Here is a 14,374-nt window from a genome sequence, read left to right as displayed (position 1 = left end):
TTGCTAAGATGGTAGGAAACTGTTTCTGTTGCCTGCTTGTTGGGTTGAACTGATTCCGCATCACGTAAAGGTGGGACAGATAGCCAGGGCTGGCAGATTGAGTGAAACCACAGCAGACCATTATTATCACCTTGAGTGCTGTAGAATCACAGTTAAGAGAATCAAGGATGTTTGATACCAAAATGGTGACTATTTACTCTCATTTCCAGTGCTTGGTCTATTGAAAATATATTTGAGAAACATGACCTCTGTGGTGTTTTTTTTTTTAAATAAAAAGATCATAGCAAGCACTTAATCTTTTTTATTATTACTGTTTTTCTACCCAGTTGCTAGATGTGCTAGAACAATACTGTATGGCTTCTGGGCTAGATTACCGACGACTTGATGGAAATACAAAATCAGAAGATAGGATCAGAGTTGTAAGAGAGTTCAACAGCATTCGAGAAATTAACATATGTCTTGTATCTACAATGTAAGTAAATTTAACTTGTAGTGTGATTCATTCTGCCTTTCATAGTGTTTAATAAATAGGTTACTCTGTTTTTTTGCTTGATGACCTTGTGAGGGACTACTTTTTTTGAGAATGTGACTTGTTCTCTTGTCTGTTAGTAAACATAGACTCACTGCTGTGGTCTGAAGCTTTTTAAAACACCTGGAGATGTTTACCCTCTCCTCTGCTTTATGAGGATTTCTAAGATCTGAAACAAGTGGGTCTTCTAAATCCTGGTTTTAAATTTCCAGTTGCTGTAGAAATGAGGAAACAGTTTTAAAACATCATTATTATTATTATTATGTTATTATCTACAGAAAGCTTTCATTTTATTGTGGACAGGCTCAATTTCTCATACTGTGCTAGCAGAACAGCAAGTGAATGTAAACATGAAATGCTATACTGAGCTGAAAAATTATCTCTTGGTGTTACTGTAATTTATCTACCATATTAATTAGCATACATCTATTTTAAAGATTGCTTGAAGTATTTCACTGTCTTTTAAATGTATGTACCTATCAGAGCTGTTTTCCAGTTTATGATGGATAGTGAATTCATTTTCAAAAGAACAATATGGTCAACTGAAATTAATGAAACTATGATGACCATTCTTTATATTATTTTTTTTTCTTTAGTTGTGGTTATTTCCATGTGTCATCTTGAAGTTTTTTACTAGGCAAGGGCAGAAAGGGAACAAAGAGAAACTTTAATTTTCCCGCCCAGAGGAAAAGTCAGTGAAACTTGATGAAACATGCAAACATTCCGTTCTTGCCTATGTAGCCACTCCAGTCCTCCTTTACTGGAAGTGTGCATGTTGTAGTTAGATGGGAGGACCCTTACTATGTTTTAATTAGAAGTCAGGCATAATCTTAAAGACTATGGCAAATGCATGTCAGAACTGTCTTCAGATACTGTCTGGTGCATGTGGGCAGGGTTGTGAAGAGGTTTGTGGTGTTGGTCTTGCATATTTGTTTGTAATCTCTGCTAACTGTGGAATCTGGCCATCAGCTTCCCTAAGATCTTCGTGGGTCCCTATTCCTTGTTTCTGAAGACAGTAGGGAATTACTGTACCTGTAGCATTAGGAAAGACTAGTTGTTTATGCTTCTATTGGTCTGGCTGTGTAATCACAACCTTTTCAATTCTCTTCTATTAATTTATGTAGAAGTAAAAATGAAGGTAAACGGAGATGGGCTTTGTCCTCTATGTTATGACAGCTTGTGAATACAGAGACAGACCAGCTTTCCATGCCTGCTGCTGGTGCTTGAGAAAGTCTTGATTATGTTGTTTTTAGTGTTTCTCATCTTACTGAGGATGGAAGGAACAATGATGGAATTGCAGTCAACATAACCAGTGTTTGTGAAGCAGAACAGGAGGTGCAATTCTTTGTGTAGTTTATCACAGACAACAAGAAGTGATCTTTTTGGTTGCTTGATATACAGTAATGAAAGCAGCTTTAGTTTTGTAATTCTTTGGAAATTGGCAAGTGATTTGTCCCAGTTCTACTCTACAAAAGAATCATCTTCTTACTCAGATTTCAGGTATTGGGACTTTACAGTCTATTCTTTATTTCTCAGCACATAGTAAGTTGACAGAATTGGGTCATACTCTTCTGTTTGTGCGTTCTTGCAAAGTCTTTGGCAAACTGTTCTGTGTAGTCAAATTGTATGAGTTCTGAAGGTCCCATTGCTTGGAGAGCCAAATGCTGATTTTCATTGACAATACTTGCACAGTCTTTTGGCCACAGAAATGCATTCTGCAAAGTATGAATTCCCTGCATAATGATCTTGAGTCTGCCATTATATTCCACTAGTAAAGTTAACATACAACTTTAAATGAGAAGCACCAATCTATAAATTAGAAAATTACACTGCAGACAGTGGTCATGACTTCACTGTTGAACGTACAATGTTCCTGGTTTAGATTCCTTTTTTTCTTTTTTTCTTTAATATCAGCAAAATGCTGTTTCTGCCTGGAATTGCCTATGTATATAGCGCGTAGACATTTGGGAATGCTGGTTTCTAATTGGTGAGTTTTTTGAAAAATAGGGACTTAAACAATAAAGTAAAAAAAAAAAGAAATCTGTCTATATAGCTTGACCTCAAGTCTTGCAGTTAATGCTAGTATCAAACATACTCATATAGCTGTCCATAATGCTTTTATCAATAGCTATGGCTAATATAGCTATATGGATAAATATATTTTATGGGTGTTCAGAGAAAATACAATTGATTTCATCAGAGCTTGTAAATGCCATCAAACCATTAGACATAGATTAAGGGTTTCAGCCTTCAGCTCTATGGAGAAGCCGATATACCTCTGCTGGAACTTCTAAGGCTCACAAAGTAAAATCTGCTTCAGAATGCTTCAATGCTGTGCTGGTATTGCTGGGAAATGTATGATTATTTGGAAGAAAAGGGGATTTTTGGGCATGCTTAGAAACAAAATAATTGCTGGAGTTGCTATAACTTGAAAGGAGGATGGCAGAGCTTGCAACTTCATTGATGTTACTTAGCCTGAAGAAGGGGACCTGTATATGTACAGTAATGAAGTCTATGCAGTCCTGTCCCATTGTGGTATTCTGGAAAAAATAAGAGCAGCAAGTATTACCACCTTAAAACTAAGTCACTGTTCCTGTTTTTTCCATGCTAGTCTTTCTCTAGATTAATTGCTTCAGAATAATTACGAATTAAAATCTGTTTGTGCTTGTCAGTATTCTTTATTATGTGGAGAGAAGTGCTTAGATGATGAAGAGTTGATGGTTACAGAAACGTATAGACAGTTTTTATTATGAAAGTTTGCAGTATGCACTTCCATTCTACCTGCAGGATTCTCAGTTACTGTCCATTGCTGGGCTGCTGTCGATTACTTTTCACTCCTACAGGGCTTCATTTGACATGAATTTTTTGCACCTATATTGCAAATAATTTTTAATGTGCATGTAATCACATTCAAAGAACTCTCAGCCACAAGATCTCACTGAAACAGAGAACTTACAAACTGTAAAAAACTTAACTTGGTAAATAGAATTATGTAGTCAAAGCTTTTATGGAAACTTTCCTGATGTGATACTGTTTCGTAAGTTCTGAACATTGATGTATTAAGTTGTCAGTGACAGGATATAAACCAAGCCATTTATTTAACATAGTGTGCAGTTTTAAATAAGATGCTCTTTTGAAAACGGTTATAAGACCTTTCATACACGGCTCTTCATTTGAGCCATATTATGGTAATCTGCATGGACCATCTTGCGGTAATGACTAACAGCTAGTTAAAAAGCCATTTAAAATTGAAGATGTTTTTTTACAATACACAAACTAACTACTGCATTCATTCTGTCCATGAAGGACATAGAAGCCATTCTTTTTCTGTTTTGGAGTCTCTGAATTTTTGTGGCATACCTAAAAAGTATTGAAAGCTAAAATCTTTATAAAGCGAAGTATCCTGTTTAGTTAATTTTTATAGTCAGTCTGTTTTACTTGCAGTAAGGCTTTGCACTGAGGTTTAATTCATATTTCAGTTCCAAATATTGCAATTTTTTATGAGAAAGCATTTGGAAAAAAAGATGTTGACTTGTGTTTCAGTCTGACTGCAGGGTTGGTTTGGTAAGATGAGAGGCTGCATTCTGTCCTCACTAAAAAGAAATAACCAGAATTCCAAAATACAGTAAGGTACTCTGAAAAATACAAAGATTTTTATTCAGCATTTCAAACTTTGAGAACACTCATCCTCCGGAAACCTCTGTTAATATTGGCAGGATCCCACATCCTCTGCCTTTCCAGATTTAACTAACCCAACACCACACCACACCTGGAAGGAAGAGGCCACAACTGTATTTATATTGACAGGGATTCCGTGAAGACTGAGAAGTGGTGGGGCTCTGTAAGATTTTGGGTTCTGTCTGTTCATTTTTATACCTGGAAATTCTTACCTTTCCCACTGCTTTAAACAAGTGTAATATAAAGTAATCTGTTAAAACCAGGTGCTTGGTGAATTACATGAAATTGACTTTTTCGATTTTGTGGTACTTCATTCAGGAAAAAAACAGATTTGAAATTAGTGCTGCCTATGTCAACGTGAAGAATTGTTTTAATAGTTAAATTAATAAAAGTATTTAGCATGGGCTTGTATAGGAACTTTTGTCTTTTTCGTGGAATATTGGTTGAGCCAGTTAAAGAATTTTCAGTATTTGCTTGTGTTGCAGATGGATGAGAAGTGGAATTTTCTTCACTTTTGTTCCTATCAAATCATTTAGCTGTGCACATACCAGACTCCAGTAACTGAGCAGTTTTGTTGGATTCAGCAGGACATTAGTTAGCTACCTCAGGTTAGGCATATGCTCCAAATTCATTACTGGCGTGCAGGCTTTACCTGAAAGCACACTACAGCTGTTGAATATATTAAGATGATGTAACTGGTACCACTGTGAGTACTAACCCCCTCAGCAGACAGTTTTCTGACAGTGACTTTTTTCCATGTAATGACCAGTACGAGTATTGCTTACTTGCAGCTGTGTGGCCAACTATATTTGTAACAGTTGACATATACTCTACAAATACACTTGTGACAGTTGTTAATTCTCATAGATGTGACTTACCCTAGACTGTGACCATTTTATTGGAAGCTGTATAGCATCATTGTCAAAACTATGTACTGGAATTAAAGGAAGTAAAATGTTACACAGACTCTTTAAGCTGTAGTTTTCCTGCTTCTGTAATGTTAATTGGCATAGAAGTGGTTATGAATTTCAGTATAATCATTGAGGGACTTGGCCTGTGGAGGGCTTAGTGGATATGAAGTAGCGATCAGGGACTCTTACTGTAGCAAGGTGATAGCAGCTCGTTATGACTCAGCTAGTCATAGTTTGTAACCTTCTTGCTACTGAAGGGAGAAGACTGCGTTTTATAACAGTGCTTATTTAAGTACTTGGTGGTTATTAATACCACAGTTACTGTACCCCATTTTCAGTATTTCTGTTGTGCTTTTTATGTTGCCAATATGGATCCAATACACTGAAAAAAAAAGTTTGTTCTGTCTTTCTTAGTGTCAAATAGTTCTGGTTTTTTTTATTTTATGTTTTAGGGCTGGTGGACTGGGTCTTAATTTTGTTGGTGCCAATGTTGTTATAGTTTTTGATCCTACGTGGAACCCAGCAAATGATCTTCAAGCTATTGACAGGTACACTCTCAAAATACAGAATTTGATCCATGTTGTACTCTTCTTTTGCTTGGATTCTGTCATCTGGTTGTCCAACTAAAATTTCCCTCGGCTTAAGAAATTTTTTACAGGCTTAAGAAATTTTTTACATAATCTGACTTGTCCACATGACAGTAAGAAATGTCCAGCCAAATGGTTTTTAGCTTCAGTGTTCTTATTTTTTAGTCCTGATTTTTACTACTTATTTTCCAATTTTTGTGGCACTGTTATGGTGGGGTCATTTAAAAAAAAAAAAAAAAAAGCCATAGTTACTGTAACTTCTGTTCTCTGAAACATCAGTGTGTCTAGCTGCATGGCATTTTTCCTTTGTCTGTCAGGACAGAATAGGTTGTAGTTGACCCTAGTTCAAGTGATGTTTTGAATTCCAGAATCCTTAAAGGAAAAATTCTAAGCATTTACCGTTTAGATAAAAAACTGCAAGTTCATTAGCTGTTTTTATGATGTTGTGACTTGTGAAGTGCTTTAGAAAGTCAATAAAGAACAGACTGCCCCAAGTAATCCATGATCTAACTCGTACATAATGCAAATAGGATAATGTCTTGTGCAAGAGCAGATGGAGACAGGGAAAAAAAAAAACCCAACAAAAAAACGACTGAGAAAACGTAGTGGAAGATATGTTTTCAAGAGAGATGGGAGACAGACCTTGTGATTCAAATTGAGGAGAAAGGTGTGTTTTTTAACTGGATAGGCCTGGGAAGAAACATGGAAAACTAAGGGTAAAGGAAAAGGGAATGAAATACTGAGGAAAATTTGGAAAAGTAAAAACCAAGAAAAACCAAACCAACCAAAAAAGCCCTCGCCACAAAAAACCCCTACAACCAACTCATAAATCATTTAGAGTACTCTTGTTTTATCAAAATGCTTTTATTTATTTTACTACCTCTAAGAGACTCTCTTACCTTTTTTTACTGGTAAAAACCATTTTTTAATGTATTGCTGTCCTTGCAGAGCTTATAGGATTGGCCAGTTCAAACCTGTTAAAGTGTTTAGACTGATATCCTTGGGAACGGTGGAGGAGATGATGTACTTGCGACAAGTTTATAAACAGGTAAAGCTCACAAACTATTTAAATGGGGAGTTCTTTTTAGTGGTTTCAATGACTGAAAGCTATTGTAGTCTATAGCAAAATCAAAGTTCACCTTAATTGTATGATATATGCTATTACCTTAACTTTATAAGCAGAGATACACCATTTAGCAATTGTCAAAGAACAAACAGAATTACATTTGTATTCTAAGGGGTTTTTTGTAACTTTTGATAGTTTAATTATGCAATATACATTAATAAGGTTATACAGAGAAGAGAACTCTTTTATTTAAAAACTTGTATTTTATCTGTGTAAAATATGTAAAAATACATCTGTGAGAGTTGTAGTTAGTACCTGCAACAGTTTGATTCAGGCAGCTTTTTCTTATGGAAGGTGGGAGAAGGTAGAGCGAAAGTCTTGCTAGTGCTATAGAAGAAAAGCAAGAAGGCATTGCAATTCTCTGGCCTGTGAAAACTTCCTTATAAAAGGAGGGGGAAACAGTTTGTAGTTTCTGTTGTTAAAAAGATATGAAGTAATGTTGCTTGCCAGAATACTCAACCTGAAACACTTGCCCTCTCTAAATTTTTCTGCTTGCATTGTTTGTTTTTCCCAATCTTAAGTGAGTAAACCTAAGTGTGTGACTTGAGGAACACATAATATGGCAACTGTTTCCTGATGAGATCAGAATTAAAACAAAAAATATGCAGATTTGAACATGAACAACAGAGAGCAGGCTGCAGAATAATAAGAAACTAGATTAAATATGGACATGTTTTTCTCAGCAAGAGTTGCAAGTTAAGAAATAAGATGATTGATTTTAAATTAAGATACTACAGGCATATAAACTTGGAGAAAGGAAGAAAATCGGTGAGACACAGTTGTTTTGAAGAATGCATTGCATAGAAAAGACTAAGTAGGTGGCCTCAGTGGGCAAGTGATACTTTATATTAAAGAAAGCTTTATGAAACTTGAGGAATGCAAATTTTTGGCTATAAATAGGAAAAATTTGGTAATGAGTTTTCTGTGACAAGCATCTTTTTGTAGCTGGGGTATATACAAGGAGGAGGTTAGAGACTGGGTGGGAAGTGCAGTAGTATACAGACTGTCATTATCCTCTTAATATGTAAGTAGGTGACAAATAAGAATGAAGGTCTAAGATAATCTGCTTTCACAGAGCAGATAGTCAGAAAACCCACAGCTGGAAGATCAAATCTTGAGCTGCTCTTAGTGATATGTGTGGCTTGCTTTAAAATACTACTTTCAAAAGTGTAACAGTGGCTTTATCTCACTTAAATTCCGTGTTTTGTAGAAGTAAAAAAGCAATTAGTTCTGTTTAATTTTGACAAGATGATCTAAACAAAAAAAGAGGAAACTTTCTAGGAAGAAATTAAAAAAGTAGGTGATGGACTGAACTGCTCACGGATAATTGGGCAATTTTCAGAGGCTCTGTATTAAAAGTTCAGAACAAAGAAGTTATTGTATTAATAGTTGAAATCCTATACTAATGAGAGAAGTTAAATATAAAACACGGTAAGTCCAAAACTGATTTTTGAGGTATAACGTCTAAAAAAAAAAAAGCTAACTTAGTTTTTGAACACATTGGGAGCATGAATTGTACTGCTATGTGAGCATTACTTTAGCAAAGTTTAAAGGAACGGTCATTGAAAAAAAACCTGCTTGATTTATTCTTTATTTCTACATTCATGGAAAAGCTTAGAGAACATCCTGTTCCAAAATTTCGCTTGTGCAAAGTACTTCTGAGGATTTGTTTCAACAGCAAGTATCAGTAGGGGACGTCTCAGAAAGGTTAACAAAATGAGCAATAACAGATTACAACAGTGTTCACTAAAATCCTGAAGAAGGGGATTCATGCTTCACAGTGGTCTTTGGAGTTAGTGATCATATAGATAAAGAAGACCTGGATATTGTCTGTTTGGATTTTCAAAAGGCATGTATAACACTGTGAAAGGCATGAGTACATGTGGATGTGTGGCTTTTGATGAACTATACAAAGGTGTTGTCAGAGAGCTAAATGTTTTCATCCATCCTTTAAATGAAGTGAATTTATGTGAAAAAGCTTTGTTTGCAGTGTATTCTTGCTGAGGGATGTATTTGATCTTAAAATTGCTAGTTGGTGGGGTTTTTTTTGGTAGTGGTGTTTGGTTGTCTGACCTAGTCATATGCAACTGAAGAATCTGATGTAAATAAAATTGAAATCTAACATAATAGAAACCTGAATAAGTTATATATGTATCCTGAAGTATACTTCTGTAAATACCATGCATAATTTCAAGAAAGACCAATTATATAAATACTGAAAATTTACAGTCATTGGAATGCAGCTAATTCTGCCTGACTTCAAAAATGTTTTAATTCTGCCTGACAAACTATTTGTTCATCTTTCCTTTTCACCTGGAGGATTAAGTCACTTCTGTTCAGTCTACTTAGCAAGAGTGCATGATAATTAAAATATTCAGAGATTGGTAAGAGTAGTCTTGTGGCTGTGTTAAGTCCTTATCAAGTAAGCATACAGTGAAATGGGCTATGAGAAAATAATAAGAATTTAGTACTGAGGGAAGATGAGCTGTCAAGATACAGAGGAGTGTCAGTATTGTGTATAGTAGCTGTCTGATATTAGAAAACAATGAAATGAAAGACTTGAAACATTTTTATTTTTTTATTCAGTAAATCCAAACATTTTTATACTTGTTATATCATGTTATACCACAATCTATTACACCAGTATCTGCCAGGGAAATCAAAACAAAATATCCTCCCTTAGGAACTTCTGCCAGCTCCAGCTAGAGCTGTGTATATAATGTGGGTGCCAGGAAATTCTGACATGCTGTTGGAGCAAAACTTCTGAAATCTTTTTTGTTGTTCTGTTTTAGCAACTTCATTGTGCAGTCGTTGGAAGTGAAAATGCCAAGCGGTATTTCGAGGCAGTGCAAGGATCAAAGGAACATCAAGGAGAGCTTTTTGGGATCCATAACCTTTTCAAACTTAGGACTCATGGGTCCTGTCTTACCAAAGACATCCTGGAGGTGTGAAGTCCTACCCTTTTACTTCTGCATATTAGTTTTACATTTTTCCTTTCCTTGTGAGATAATTTTGTTGTAATTTTGAATAGAAACACTTTATAAAACAGAATGGTGAAACTTAACAGTACCTGTCTATTCAGTGTGTTAAATGAAATAGCCATGCTAATTTCTCACTCTGGTTTAGACCAGATACATTTCCTTAAACCAAACAGAAAAATGGAAATTTTTAGATTATAATTTTCAAAAGCTTCCTGATATATTTATTTTCCTAATAAAAAATGCTGTAACTTATTTTTGTGATGTTTTATCAACTTTGTGCACAGACACCTTTTATTCATCAACAGCTCAGAGTGACCTTTTAAGCTAGAATTCTGATCATAAAAATATTTTTATCATCATAGTAACCTTTTTGTAGCACCTTTTGAGATGTCAAAACCTGTTTAATAAAATGTGTTTTATAATGCTGTATTTAAAAATGTTACAGGATGGAAATAAAAAAATGAGGCTTCGTATTTTGATTCATTTCATAGTAAGTCTAGGAAGACTTTTGATCCAATTCCATAACGTATAGTGCAAACTGATTTTAAGTATATGCAGTATCATATCTTTTTCTATCCAGCATGTTTACTGCAGCTAACCTGCATCTTGGAATTTACTGCAGCTTTATTCTAGTGCTTTTTTTCCATCCTTCCCTTTATTTTGTTATTTTACCTGTGCTGGAAAGAGGCTGGGTAATGGGAGACAGCGGTATAAAGGTATCAGAGCCAAAAGAGTAGTGTGGTATAAGAACACGTACTTTGAGGATATTAAGCTCAAAACTTCTCCAAATACAATTAAAACATAGCATGTAATATGAACATTGTAGCAGGTATTCTGCTTTGGAAAAAAGTTTTAGATTTTTGAAACAGTGTAGACATATGATGCTCCCAATTTATGCAGTATGTTACTTCTCCTGCAGGTTATGTATTAGATCAAAGAGCAGTAAGTGTATTGTCAAAGTGTAAGTCTTAGTCTGGACTTTGCTGGTTGTAATTCTGAAGCTTTACAACTCTAGAAAGAAAGCAAGACTATTTTTTCTTTTTTCTGGGCTTGTCTTTGTTAACTTGAACAGATACAGTTTTTATTACGTACGTTCTTGATTGTTTTAGAGGGAAGGGCGAGTAGAAGCAGGAGTCATGACAGCAACTACATGGCTAAAGGAAGAGACTCCTCCATGCAGCTCAGAAAAGGTGAGGTGTCTTTGTAGACTATGACCAGAGCGTGACAGTCCCTCTAGTTCCTGATACTACTGTGACAAATGTGAACAGTCTTGTTAGGCTGCTAATGCTTTTACACTACATTGCACTTACTATGTTTTATTGTCTGCTTACCCCTAGTTTTACATATTGTAAAACATTAGATAATGTCATGCTGTCTGTATTTAAAATTGAATACTCTGGATATTGGTAATATTGTATTCTATAACCTTTACAACTCCTGGATATGCTCGGTCTGAATTAAGGTATTACTAACATGCTGTTATTACAGAGCAATATTGTTTACTGAAGCTTTGCTCTGTAGTGTCTTAAGAGTGACAGCCCTATGACATGACATGATATAATATGACAGCTTTCTGATCAAGAAGTCAATTGAGAGTCTGACACCTAATGTTGTTTAGAAGATTTTGGTTAGGGCATTGTGGAAGATGTATAGGATTAAAAGTTTGCTTCATGTGTTGTGAGCCTCTGTGGAAGACATGGGCTATTTAGTTGATCTAATCCATGTTTTCCACCAAATCAGCGATCTGTTCAATGCTGGCTTTTTTTTTTTTTTCCCCCTTTTCTCTTTAAATAATGTATATAACTGTTTTCTTCTGGAAAAAGGATTATTTTTTTTTCTGAAAAGGTTGGGTTTAACAGGATCATTTTTATGCATGTTTTTCACTGAACACTGTGTTCAGGTGATTTGGGAAACAAACAGTTAGGTCTATAATATGGCTTCTAAATGTGAAAATATTGTTAAGTTAGATCACACGGAATGGCACTAAAACTTAGCCACTGTCCCTTATGCTTTTTGGACATTTCTGTGGGTAAATGTCAGTATTAACTTAAATCAGGTTGACTTCACATTAGTCATAACCTCAAATTGCTAATACGTCACTGCATGGTCTTGATATCTCATTAGACTTAGTGACAAACAGTAACATTTTTAGCTTACATAAATGCTTTTTGATAAGCAGGTTGATATCAGGATTAATATATTAATTTTAAAACTTCTTGTACAAAATTTTAGTATTTATTCTTCTGGCTTTCCATTTATATACTGTCATAGTTTTTGTCTCAGTAGTACAGTTTTGCAGCTGTATACTGGAATTCTGTATCTTCGGAACATTTTAAGGTTGCCTGGGCATAATTTTCGTTTGATTATGGTAGGCCTCAACTAATTCTAAATCAAAATGTTATTGTACTCATAGGTGTTAGCCTCCATATACAAGGAGATTGGCCACTGCTGGGAGATTACTTTTTTTTTATGAATGTCATTAAACAGTATTAAGGTTTGAATCATGAAGTCACTTTTCTAACTGCCTCTGGAAGACTAACTTCCAGATTTTCTGAACTAGAAAAATATGGGTGTGGATGATGAAGTCATAGGTTGTTTTAGCAGTGTGAAGCATATGTTGTCTCAAATACATAGTATTTTTCATTATTGTTGTTGTTCTGCCAAAGACTTTGATATAATTTCTCTTTATAATTTGTTTTGTATTTGCTTTTGATTTGTGTATTGCAAAACTGTTTGGTATATTTTTTGATTGAGTAACATAGTGAAAATCTGCTTTTTTTACACTGCTTTTGAATTGTGTTCCATGTACTATTTATGTTTTAAATACCTTCACTGTAACTTATTTTTCTTTTAGTATGAACAACCAGACTGTAAAGAAGATAGAGATCCCCACAGCATTCGGGCACAAGTAACAAGAGAAGAAACAAATTTATGTGATGACTTTAGTGGTGATGATATTCAGGAAACTTCCGTGAAAAAACGTGACAGAAGGAAGCCTTGCAATGCAAGTAACTTAATGGTAACAAAGGGACAGCTTTCCTTAATGCAATGTGGATTCTCTGAGTTGTTACAGGGAAAAATTGAAACTACCAAAGAAAGGGATAATAATTATGACTCTCCTGATCCAAGTTCTGATGATACTCTAAGAACAAATGTAAATAACAAGCAGAGTGATTTTCACAAATGTCAAAGCCATGTGCCTGTTTTGGAGCATGGGGAAGCTGCTTGGTCACCAGATGGAACTGGTAAGCAAGATATGCATAGTACAGACTGGCTTGTTGTATCAGACTCTGAGGAGGAAGGAGATGAAGAAAGTGAGGATCAAAGCATTTCAAAGCAAAGTGACATAGTCATGGAAACTGAAAGCAGTTCTGAAGAGCATGATGATTTCATCTTTCCTACCCAAGTTCCAGCATACCAGCAACCAATGCTTACTAAAAACATTGAAAAATACAAGTCAACATCTGAAAACTGTGAAGAGTTAGCACAAGAAAAAGATGAATTTATATTTAAGGAAGACAGCAGGAAATTTGGATCCCATGGTACCGAGTCAAATTTCAGCAGAGGCGTGTCTTTGGAAGACGTCAAGAACAGCACAAGAAAATTGAAAGGAGCAAGTGACATAAGTGATGAATCTGATGATATTGAAATTTCCCATAATTCTGAATCAAGAAAGTTAAGAACTTTCAGTTTTCTGAAATGGAAAGAAAGACATGCCCTTAACAATGGACTAGGTAACATTTCCAAATCTCTGCTACAAGCGAAGAAGCCCAATAGGAAAGAAAAGGAAAGTGCTCCTCAGAATGCAGATGAATTTACATCCTCTGAAGATAACTTACCAGTTAAAAAAATTGATGCCAGAAAGCAAAAGTATAAAAGCCAGAGACGCAGAGTTCAGTTTGACTCTAAAATGCTTTCTTCTATTCAGGATACCTCTGCACAAGTGAAGTCTAGCAGTTATGCTGTGTGTAGAACTTCTGCAAGTAAAACTGGATTTGAACATCAGGACCAAAATGTGGAATCAATGGACAGATACTTAGGTAACTCGTCATTTCAATTTTTTTTATTTTAGCTGATATAGTAACATATGTTTAATTTATCAGTTAGGTTATTCAGTAATGTCTTTCTGTATCTCTCTTTAACTATTAGCTATACTTTCCTGTCTTCTGGTGTGATGGGCTGCTTTGTAATATTTTGCTAAATGCTTACTGTCTACTGAAAGGTGCTAAGACTGAACATTTAGTAAGAATTCACAAATCTAAATATTTGAACTGTGAAACAAAAGTCTTGACAGGGCTGTTAAATAAAAACTTACATACATGAAAAAAATTGCATGATATGGGAGTTTGAAATACCATGTAGTTTTGATTCTATTAAAGGCTTAACTTTAAACATTAATACAGCAGCCATTAAATCACAGATGCTTTGAAACTTTGTCCATCTGAAAAAAAACACACTGAAATGGAAGCAGTATTAAACTGGCTGAATAAATTTTGAATAAATCTAATAATTGTTGTTAACTTCATAGAGCTGAGAAAATTCGTGCTGAGCAAAATCATCAA

At 35.0% G+C, this 14,374-nt stretch overlaps 1 protein-coding gene across 9 annotated transcripts in view; it reads left to right on the top strand.

Moving 5' to 3' along the window:
• Window positions 1-14,374, top strand: part of ERCC6L2 (ERCC excision repair 6 like 2) — a 58,040-nt gene that overhangs the window by 23,471 nt on the left and 20,195 nt on the right. For 8 of the 9 annotated variants that reach the window (XM_040579180.1, XM_040579181.1, XM_040579182.1 and 5 more), the window contains 6 exons: window positions 327-472; window positions 5,571-5,666; window positions 6,654-6,753; window positions 9,624-9,776; window positions 10,922-11,002; window positions 12,667-13,852. In XM_040579180.1, the coding sequence (XP_040435114.1) occupies window positions 327-472; window positions 5,571-5,666; window positions 6,654-6,753; window positions 9,624-9,776; window positions 10,922-11,002; window positions 12,667-13,852 (1,762 nt within the window). Of the gene's footprint in view, window positions 1-326; window positions 473-5,570; window positions 5,667-6,653; window positions 6,754-9,623; window positions 9,783-10,921; window positions 11,003-12,666; window positions 13,853-14,374 lie in introns of those variants that run through there. The other variant, XM_040579189.1, reaches the window with a different exon arrangement.

The sequence above is a fragment of the Falco naumanni genome, chromosome Z, assembly GCF_017639655.2.
Source record: "Falco naumanni isolate bFalNau1 chromosome Z, bFalNau1.pat, whole genome shotgun sequence".
Classification (NCBI taxonomy): Eukaryota; Metazoa; Chordata; class Aves; order Falconiformes; family Falconidae; genus Falco; species Falco naumanni.
Note: the sequence above shows the minus strand (reverse complement) of the source record. Positions and strands in the feature narration are given on the sequence as shown.